The 10,833-nt window shown below is 31.0% G+C and overlaps 1 protein-coding gene across 1 annotated transcript in view; it reads right to left on the bottom strand.

Annotated features, from left to right (window-relative positions):
• Positions 1 to 619: 619 nt before the first annotated feature.
• Positions 620 to 10,833, bottom strand: part of LOC124365532 (nucleolar and coiled-body phosphoprotein 1) — a 61,431-nt gene continuing 51,217 nt past the window's right edge. Inside the window, exon 14 of the mRNA XM_046821519.1 lies at positions 620 to 7,368. Within this exon, the coding sequence (XP_046677475.1) occupies positions 7,328 to 7,368 (41 nt within the window). The 3' untranslated portion in view covers positions 620 to 7,327. The remainder of the gene's footprint in view (positions 7,369 to 10,833) is intronic.

The following is a 10,833-nucleotide window of genomic DNA, read 5'->3' as shown; positions in this document are numbered from 1 at the left end:
GGTATGTGTCTCATTACCAGAGACGATTTTGAAAATAATCCGATTTGACCACCATTATTAAACAGTTGGAGGGTCTACTGGCTGATTCTCAAATGTTCAGACTTGCTCACCTGTCAAATCGTGAGGTGCCGATGAAGAAAAATTGTTTTATTTTTTAAAACTTGTGTAGTATTATTCACACTGCTGTGGATCCAATACGTAGAAAAGCTTCAATCATTAAATAAGTGCAGTGTCTGTCCTTTTGGATCATAGCGTGCACCCGATCAACGTTCTCTTGAGTGACATCGGAATGTGGCCCCTTCAAAATTCCGAATATGACCCAAAAATAGTGGCAAGATATGGTGCATCAGAACCAAAGCCAATTTTGAGAAGTTCAATGCAATCTTCTTGAAACAAACTGACTTTAAAACCATGCTCTCTTGATAACTCCATGAAATTGATCTTTCCGAACAAACGATACAAGTACACTGATGAAGCCAGGTATTGATAGCATTCGGACAGATAGGAATGATAAGATTATTGCCTGTCTGCTGGTATCTCAATACTTTCCAATTGACTTTATATCACTTATATCAGATTTCTTAAAATAAAAATAAAAAGGATAATAACAGTTACAAAGTTAAAGGCAGTAAAATACTATATTTCTCTTGTACAAACATTTCATTCAGCACAAACAGAGAGCTCTGTGGAAGCTTTAATAACAAGGTAATATACACCAATCTCTACATCCATGCCTTCCTATATACGGTACTTAAGCTTACAGTTTGGCACCATATACATACAGTATCGAGTTTTTAATTGACAACAAAACAATAGAACGACTCTGACTAACAAAATTGGGAACAACTACATCAACGCTAACAAATAACATGAAAAAATATTTTAAATCAAACTTCTTATTTTAGCTATAGTTGTATAAATTTGACATATATTAAGGATATTACTGGTATACAATTAGTTATCACAACCTTTTTGCGTAAATTTATTAAACATAGATGGTTTAATTGATAAATAAAGGAGGTAGTGTCAATAAAAAACCTGCCATACAAAATGTGGGAGTAAAGAAGACAACAGTTAAAAAATTAAATACATGCAATTACAACTTTGACGGAACTAAGATTCAAAAGCTTGCAAGTTGAGTATTACAGAACCAACAGTATTTTGGAATGAGAGAATTCAGTCCAAGATTTGGTAGATAAAAGATGTTAAGCTTCTTGCGATAGTAGTGTGAATGACAGAGAAATCCATCCTCGTACACAGTCCATTTTTACACTGTAAACACTAATTTTGTTTTATGAAAACCTAAAAGTAACCGATCTTAATACATTCACTGACTACTACATTTTCAATACTTACAAAAGCTTATTTTATTATTAATTGAGGCTTTTGAAAATCTACTTAGCAAATTTTTAAATTTTATTGGTTAAGACTGTCAAGTGACATACGAGTTTGCTGTCCTAGAATAAATTAGACCTGGTAGTTTGGTTAGTTTCAAGGTAACGTGCAACTCACACCTTTTTGATGGTTTTAAAAAGACCTGCAATTTTACTTTTTTCAGTAACTACAATTTGGATGAAAAATAGAACATAAAACATGATGAGCATTTCCAGTCCACCATATTATTTGGATTTATAAGGAGACATGTTTCTGACATAAATGTAATTGAGTAATAATGCAAGCATAACAATAAGCAATAATACATCTATGTTATATAGACAACTTTAGTGTGGTCTGCTGAATACACGAATTTCAATTTATCCATGCACGCTCTTAGATGGACGATTATTAAACAGTAACAAACTAAAATTCAAAATTAATGCAATCACAGCATTGAATTTTTTTTCTGTTTTAATTATGGGTCAGGAATGGTCACACAGATAAAAATTTATTTAATTAAAAAATTAAGGCTGAAAAAAATCATATAGCTGCCAAATTAAAATAAAGCCATTGAGCTTTATAAAGAGAAATACTTTAAAATTTGTACTAATATCAAGAAAGGAAATGAGAGAACAAAATAAAAGTATTCTGAAGGGACAATAAGAATAGTAATTTATATTTTGATAACTCTTCAAAAACAGTGTAACATGTTAAAGCACTTCTAGGACAACACAAGGAAAACCATAATACTTTTAAGGATTGACTGGCAGAAAAAAAGAGTGAAATACTAAAGCTATTAATTTGTTGGCACAAATGAGCATATATAACTATGCTTTAAAATGTACAACACGAAAATTAGCTACCTCTATTATGTATATCACGCTGCAATATTTTACGATAATGCTGCTTTTATGAAAATATCGACTACAATATTTAGAGAAGCTTACACAGAATGAAAGTCTTGTAAATACTTGTATAAAAAAACTAATAAGTTACACAATAAATAAAGCAACTAGTGGTAATGACTAAAGAAATTTAGATTCACTATTTCCGCTTGATCTGCTCAGTTCTAAGAAAAGAATTGGATGCAACTGGACTACTATTGTGTTAAACAGTTCAATAGCTAACAAACGGAACAACACAAACTTGTGGTAGATATTGCACCAAAACAACAGTCAACTCTAGACCTTACATATGTACAGGAGTGGGAGGTTCACTTTACACAACGACCATTAACGGATAACAATCTAGCGACTAAGCTGTGATTATCACAATTTTCTTATCCTAACATTTATAGACATCGATGGACTGACTTTTAAGACATGAAAAATGTGAACAAATATGAAACAGAAAATCAGTTAGATTACAGCACATTTGAAAGGGAGCGTTTTAGTAACTTCATTTGCAAATTCTGACCAGCATTTCCCGAAGTTCTCCCAACAAGTTCAAATTTTTGTTAGCGACAGTGTTACAGGTTTCAGATAAATTACTGGATATCACTAAAACACAATGTTATGTTACAGCAAAAACGGACATCAAAGATATTTTAGCAAAGATTTCGGACTATAACAGTTTTTCGCTATTATTCACAAACCTTCAAAGAAAAAAAGAGTTCATTTATTACAATTTCCATGTCTCAAAAGAAGCATATTTGAGTGGCAGTTTAGTGGAACACACACTTTACCTCACCTCACGTACCACGTACAACACCTGTGGACCAGCACTCGGCAGAAACTGCTGCTCCAGGAAATACCTTATTATGGACCCTATTTTATTTATACAAAAATACCCATAAAATACTACCCTTAAACTGCTAAAATGAAGACAAGCAATGTACAAATATTGGCATTTTTATAGACACCAGGCTGGAGTAAATAGTAGTACCGTTTCAAAATTAAGTCCACTTACAAAGTAAATATCCACGTACATAGAAAAAGCTTATTTAAAAATGTACATTGTTACAAAAGATGATTACAATATAGCGTAGGATATTGAAAAGACTTTCGGTCTTCAATTCTCAATTAATGAGTAGGAATTTGACACATGCAAAATCAAACAAAGGTTTTTGTAAATCCTTTGCAGTAACATATTTTACAATTTCTCTTTTTAACTACAGGTTGAACAGTCAAACCGGGTAAGATGTTTCAGAAATAAACCAAATTAAAATAAATGGTAACTGTGCTGAAACAGTAAAACTTATTCTAGCTACTCCAGGTTCAGGTATCGAGAATGTGATAGTGTTTGTGGAGTGACTTAATAAATATTAGCTGCTCTATATACATGTCATTTGTATAAGTTGATGATATTAAATCAATTAACAACATCAAGATGAGAAAATTAAAATAAATATAAACCCATTGAGTTTTGCTAATGAACTAACTTTAAATTTTACCATAGTAACACATAAACTAGTTGGTTTGTCTAGAACACATAATTTAAAAAGAATTATTGAATTTTCAACCGAAACATCTCATAGACAAGCTGCCAAATAAATTATTATAAACTTCTGTGAGAATTTTATGATAGACATGAATATTTTATAAAGTTATGTATAGTTTTTAAAACTACAGTAAAATTTGCGAGAAGTAGTTTTTGTTAAAACTATATATCACAAACTAATTCGCTTTAAAGTATATTAAAATTTTCTCCTAAGATTTAGTAAAATCATAAAACGTACATAAAAACAAGCCAGTAAAAAGTTTAAACTACTTAAACTGATACTGAATAAATAGTACCAATACTATTCTGATTGATACAGTATTTTTAAATAAATATAAATTCAGTATAAAGATCAAATACACTGGAACTTTTTTACTTGTTTCTATATAACTAGGTATCTTTAAGTATTTACAAAAAGTTAATTTTAATTTGCTTTTTAACCAATTATTTAACACGGTTACAATCAAAACTATAAATGTTTCTCAAGTAAAAAGAATAACATTAAGGCAAAGATTTTATAACATTAATTATGAAATAAATTTAATAAAAAGTTGGAATTTCTTTACAGACGGCATGAAGGAAAAAGTCATAAATAAGAATTTCATTAAAGTCACATCTTATAAAATATAAATGTTACATATTCAAACATTTAACAGTTTTACAGTATATTTTTTATTTAAACAAAGTTTTCCATTGTTCTCTAGGATATTCTTATCACTGACTAATACATAAAAATCAAAACATTTATTCATTTTAAAGTAAAAAAGCCTTTAAAATACTCAACATTTTTGTTGAAAGTTTATACAATTTAAACTAAAACTTGCATTTTATAAAGACTTAAAACATTCCAGTTATCTAATTACAGGGAAAATTCTACGCCATGCAAATAATGAATTAAAATATAATAAATAAAATTTAAACTATAAAATTACATGTTTGTTCTTCCAAGCCAATCACAGACTTTATAAAAAGCTATATTAAAATGAATACTGTCAAGGAGTAATTTGCTCATAAATTGAACGGTGTAGATGTCAGTAAAATTTATCATAATAATATGAAATTTACCTGAGCTACGATTCCACACTTTATAAATTCTCAGTTATAAAATTTTGAGGTATAGTAAATCAATTTAATGTACTCATGTCTACAAGTTATATAAAAATAAAATCTTCACTAGATGTACTTCAATGAAATTTCATGTACTCACAAACAAGTTTTAAAACTATAAATTAGGGTTGGTAATCTTTCTTACCGTCCTTAATTTGATCCTGAGTAAGTTAAATTGAAAAATCGTTTTAGGTACTATTTGTATAGAAAAATAAAAAAAACTTAAATTATAATAAGTCAAGTTGCCACATTTTATTTCACTGCTCAGATAAAAAAAATACAAACAATTAACTCTTGCCTGAAGAAGTGTAAAAGATTTTCAGAAACAACTAATAATTCAGAACCTTCGTTTTTACAAAAGCGAAATTTTAATGGTCCTGTGATTTAACAAAACATTAAACATAACAACACAAATATTTACAACAAAGAGTGAAACTAAACTATAACAAATCTGTTGGAAGAGATTGATAATTTCTGCACTTATAAACTACTGAATACAACTACGATGCACCATAATATTACTATACAGATATACATACATTGCTAATTTGAAACATCAATTTTGCTTTCTATTTAATATAGTTAAAACATCCCAATCTCCTAAATGGGAGGAAATTAAAATCATTCCTAATATGCCACTTTACAGGATTTGTTATTTATCATTGCATAAAACGCATCTTTTTTCTATTTCATTGAGTGAAATTAGTTGATGACAAATTAAAAGAATTAAATGCTTATATATGTAGGTTATAAAATAGCAATTAATTAAGTTTTTAGTTCATTTGAATGTTATTAAGTTACAGTAAACATGAGATGAATAAAAATTATAAAGTGTAATATTTTTTTAAAACACCACAGAAGATTGTTTCTGGCACAAAATCAACTGTAAATGTCAAGATGTTGGGGCAAAGGGATAACTTGATCGGTAGGTACAGTTACTAATCAGGTACCTCTGCTTAGTTGGACCTTAGCCTTTTGAGTAGGCTCGTTTTATGATTCCTTTTCGCAAAACATCTAGTGACAAGACCAAACTGGAAGTAATGATTTTTTATGTTGTATTGCTTTTTCTTTGTATTGTGTTTTAATAGTTCCATAAAATTTTATTTAAAAGCTCTTTCACTGATCAGGGCATCATTAGTTACAATATAAACAGAAAACGTTTATAAAATAGAAAAAAGTGACTAGTCTGAACACAAAACTTGTGCAGATTGGTCAGGTAACTGAAGACCTATCAATGCAAGCAGCATTAAATACATTAACCCTCCAACTAACCACCATTTCACTCTGGAATGCCAATCTTTTTTACATTTTTTAAAGCTACAAGAGAAAAAGTCTAACAAATGTTTTATACATCATCCGAAATAGCTAACAAAAATTTACTCCTACAATTCCTGAGAAAGTGGAGGTAACTAAGTTACACATTTATTAACTCAATAACAATTATGTAAATTATGACATATTTTTTTATTCAGTAAAATGTTAGCTGCAAAAAAAATAAAATTTGACTTACATGAGGTTTATTATACGGATGGCACATAAAAGCTTTCAGATATAGTGCAGAAAAAGTGAAAACTGCTCTTCTAGCTTACCATTTATCAATTGTTTTAATTTCTCCATCATCATCAGAGTCACAAAAATGTTCTTCAGTGCAATATATACATGTCTACAATCCAATTTCAATCACAAAATATCAATGAAATCAAAACACGAAACAAGTAAGGCTCAATAAATACGCTGTAGCATACAGCTGCTGATGCAGTCACAATAATTGATGCATATGTAACACTTGAAAGAATTAGCTCACGATCTCCTCTTTACTGTGATAGATAATTTTTTTAGAAGCAAAATTACGTTACTGTTAAGCAGTTCGGAAAGAGTAAAAAGAGACCAGAATCCAGTTCAAAGCAGGTGTAGGGTTAATGCTGTTAACATTGGTATCAAAAGTTGAGTATCTGTATTATTAAGAAACATTGAAAATACTGTATACACATTTTGATAATATGGCTTATTTTTATGGTGCATCATATTGGTAATTCTAGAATACTAAAAGTCATATAGGTATTAATAATCTATTAAAAAGTACATAAAATATTTAATTGTCAACTCAAAAAATATTTGAATTGTACAAAAACTACATACACAGCAACTCTTATATTCACAGATAAAAACTGTTGTTACATAAATTTTCTTCTGAGTATTTACACGATAACGTCTTCAATTTAACAAAATTACAACTCTCAACATTAAGGTAACTTAAACCTAAATAAAATACAAATTTTAAAAAATCTGTGATATTTCTGATTGTATATATTTACTTAGCTAAACTTGTAAAATAAGTGTAACCTGCTTAAAACAGCAACTTGTGTCAGTAGCATAAAAGGCTTTGTTGTCAAACAACTGTCCGTTATTGGAACTCTTCCTCATCAAAGAGTACGTCGTCCAACACTGCAACAAAAACGATCATTCTGGGCTACAAAATTACAGCATCTTTACGGTTTTACATTTCATTATTATAGGTATGTATTTAGGCACAAAAGTTTTAATACTCCTCTTTTAAAAAAAATGGAGAGGCAGTAGTGGGACTGACTGACAGAAGTGACTACTTTTTATAACGGGCTGTGAATAAAATCAAACAGAGAAATACAGGGTTAGCCAGTGAAACAGGAAGATTGGAGATGGCCTTGACAGTTGGAACGTGAGTGGTGGGGGTAATAGTGGCCGGCTCCTTTCTACCTGCATTTTAGTTGAGAACGATCGTTGGACAGGTGAACATCGCGGATATGCGGTTAAAGCGTATTATACGAATGGTGAGAGTTTGGTGAAAACGCGACGTGTTTTTTCGACGCCATTTCAACATACCGCGCAACAGGCCTGTTCCTTCAGATAACGCAATTCGTTTGTGGATAAACAACCTTGAACAAACTGGATCAACGTCTAAAAAACGAGGTGGGAGTGCAAAAGCCGTTCGAACTCCTCTAAAATATCGCTACTGTTCAACAGGCAATGCTCAGAAGTCCACGCCGATCTGCCAAACAACATGCTCAGCGCCTTGGAAGAACATGCTCACTTCGGTGAGAAGGATTCTTCATCAAGATTTAAATTTTCACCCATACAAAATACAGATTGTGCAATCTCTCAAACCAACTGACCATCAGAAACGATTACAATTATGTGAGGAAATGGCCAGAAGACTTGAAGAAAATGTCGACCAGGTAAACAACTTGTGGATGAGCGATGAGGCGAATGTCCACCTCTCTGGTTTTGTTAATAAACAAAACTTCAGATACTGGTCGGAGGAAAACCCTGACGCACTTCATGAAACGCATCTTCGTGCTGAAAAAGTGACGGTTTGGTGCACAATGTTAGCAAGAGGAATCATAGGCCTAGGCCTATTTTTCTTCGAGGATATCAATGGAAGTGCTGTGGCTGTTAACTCTGTGCGTTACGTTGCAATGATCCAGACCTTTCTTACACTATTCTCCCACAACTCTCCCATTGTCCAGTGAATGAACAAACAATGTTCCAACAAGATGGGGCAACAAAGCCACACTGCAAAAGTTGCCATGAATGCTTTGTTTCCAGGTGGCGTCATTTCCCGAAACGGGGATATCCTTTGGCTCCTTCGCTCTCTAGATTTGACAGTCTGCAACTTTTTTCTATGGGGTTACTTAGAAACATGAGTTTTTCAGAACGATCCACCTATAACTATCCCAGCCCTAAAACAACTAATTCGGGACGAAATCGAAGGAATACCAGTCAATATGCTGCAAAATGTCATGAGAAATTTCCAGGCTCGGCTGCAGCAGTGCATAGATTCCAATGGAGAACATATGGCAAATGTTATATTCGAAAAATAATTTTTTCACTGATTGTACAGTAAATGGCTACCTTTTTTATTTATACTTATAACCATTAAATAATAAAATTAATTTTCTTGAAGAATTAGTTGCTTATTTAAATCTTCCCGTTTCACTGGTTAACCCTGTATATGGTAAAATACTAGTTTGAATAAATCTACAAACTACTAATTTATTTATTAATGAATTCAATGTAAAATTGATAACTTACTGCATCATTTAATAGCAGTATTTAAAGCTCATCAGATTCTAAATTGAATTTCAGCACAGTTAATATTAATTCCTATTCCAATTCACAACTAGTTTCGTCCTAACGAGGTTTAATAAATGATTAAAAATACATTGATTAGACCTTTTCTAGCTAAAAAAACCATAGTGTAATTTAATCCTGGTAGAAAATGAGTCTTTCTGTTGATTATAATTATAACATTTACTCAATTACATTGGCCCTTACCTTACATTAATTTAAAAATAAATTATGTAAAAACAGATTTTAATACAAATTTTGCTGAAGAAACATCAACACCATTAAGTGACTTTTTAAAAGATAAATTATATTTAACAATGTCAAACGGTGAAAACTTAAGTACAACAAGATATGGAACAACAAGATATTTAACAATATTTTATTCCAGAATTTATATTTAAGTCATTATAAATCCATAATTTCATTTAAGAAATATAATGGCAGTAAAAATGTATTAATTATTTCTGCCTTTCAATTTTGTTGGTCAGTACCATTTCAATCTTGTATTTCTGAAATAAGAAATAAAAATTAGTCCCGCCCCTCAGCTTCAGAGCGAACAAGCGTGATGTGACATTACATGATGGGAAACAAATGTTTTTCCTCAGTGCAAAAAATTCAAAGCACGCCAAAAGAAGTAGTCACTTCAAAAATAAAAATGACATTAAACCTTTTAACTTTAATCATTATTAAAATAACCCTGTTGCTCTAGATGGTCATATTTATTTGTCCTAAAATTAAAAACTCTGAATGTGAAATGTACGAAGGTTAATTTGGAAAATAAGTTACTTTAATAAATAAAAATAACACATCACTTTTACAGCTTTTTTATTAGGTATATACATTTGAAGGAAAAATTCTATTCAATATAGTTAACATTTGCATTTATGCATTCATCGTACTAGGTTCAAGTTTTCACATACCTACTGAATAAATTTTGCTACCCATACAAATAACCGACTGCGGTGGATTTCGCAGCAACAAGGTGTCACCTCACTGCTTTGATTGTCTTTTTTGTTCGAGATATGTTTAATCACCAGTGACTATGTAGTTTAGAACCTTCTTCATGGTACCAAATAAAAAATATGAGAGCTGGTCCATTTGTTTTGTTTTAAGTTTAACAGTCAAGTGTTTGGATACCATTGGATACAGAATTCTCAATATAAAAGTTAAGTTTTTATACATGCAGAAAATTCTAAGAGTGATCTGTGATCACTTACGATTCAATCAACTTACGTTTTTCCCTAATCTTATGATCGTTTTGTTCAGTGAGGTAACCACACATCGGTAAACACAGGTGGTTGGCCACTTTGCTTTACGTTGTAAACATTAGTTTGTTCTTCATGAAACAATTGGTATAATTTTAACAGTAGCTCATAATGTCTTCTCCATACATAGAATACAGTTAACAATGAATTTCCACCAGTTGCATTTTCAATTAAAAAAAAAAACTATTGCACTATGTACGTCACACTCGGTGGAGAGTTGAGTGCAGTGACCAATTTGACACCTGTTTAGGAAGCTTAGAATGGCATATTTACTATTCATTCACTATTTACTGTGACAATGCCAGATTTGCACTGATCGTAGCTACACACCACCCCTTATATCACACGGGTTTAGCAATGTCAAGGCAACTTACTTTCTAAATAAACCTCATAAAAACTTGAGAGTATTATTGTAAACAACTTGTTTAGTTAAAAACTAATATATGGTTAGAAAAAGTTGAACGTGCATTCCTCAGATATACCAAAGATAGTGAAAATGATCTAGCTGATTTCCATGATTTTGTTATTATTCATTTCATCA

This window comes from Homalodisca vitripennis, chromosome 6 (genome assembly GCF_021130785.1).
Source record: "Homalodisca vitripennis isolate AUS2020 chromosome 6, UT_GWSS_2.1, whole genome shotgun sequence".
NCBI classification, from domain to species: domain Eukaryota; kingdom Metazoa; phylum Arthropoda; class Insecta; order Hemiptera; family Cicadellidae; genus Homalodisca; species Homalodisca vitripennis.
The sequence above is the reverse complement of the archived record's forward strand: the minus strand, read 5'-3'. Positions and strand labels throughout refer to the sequence as shown.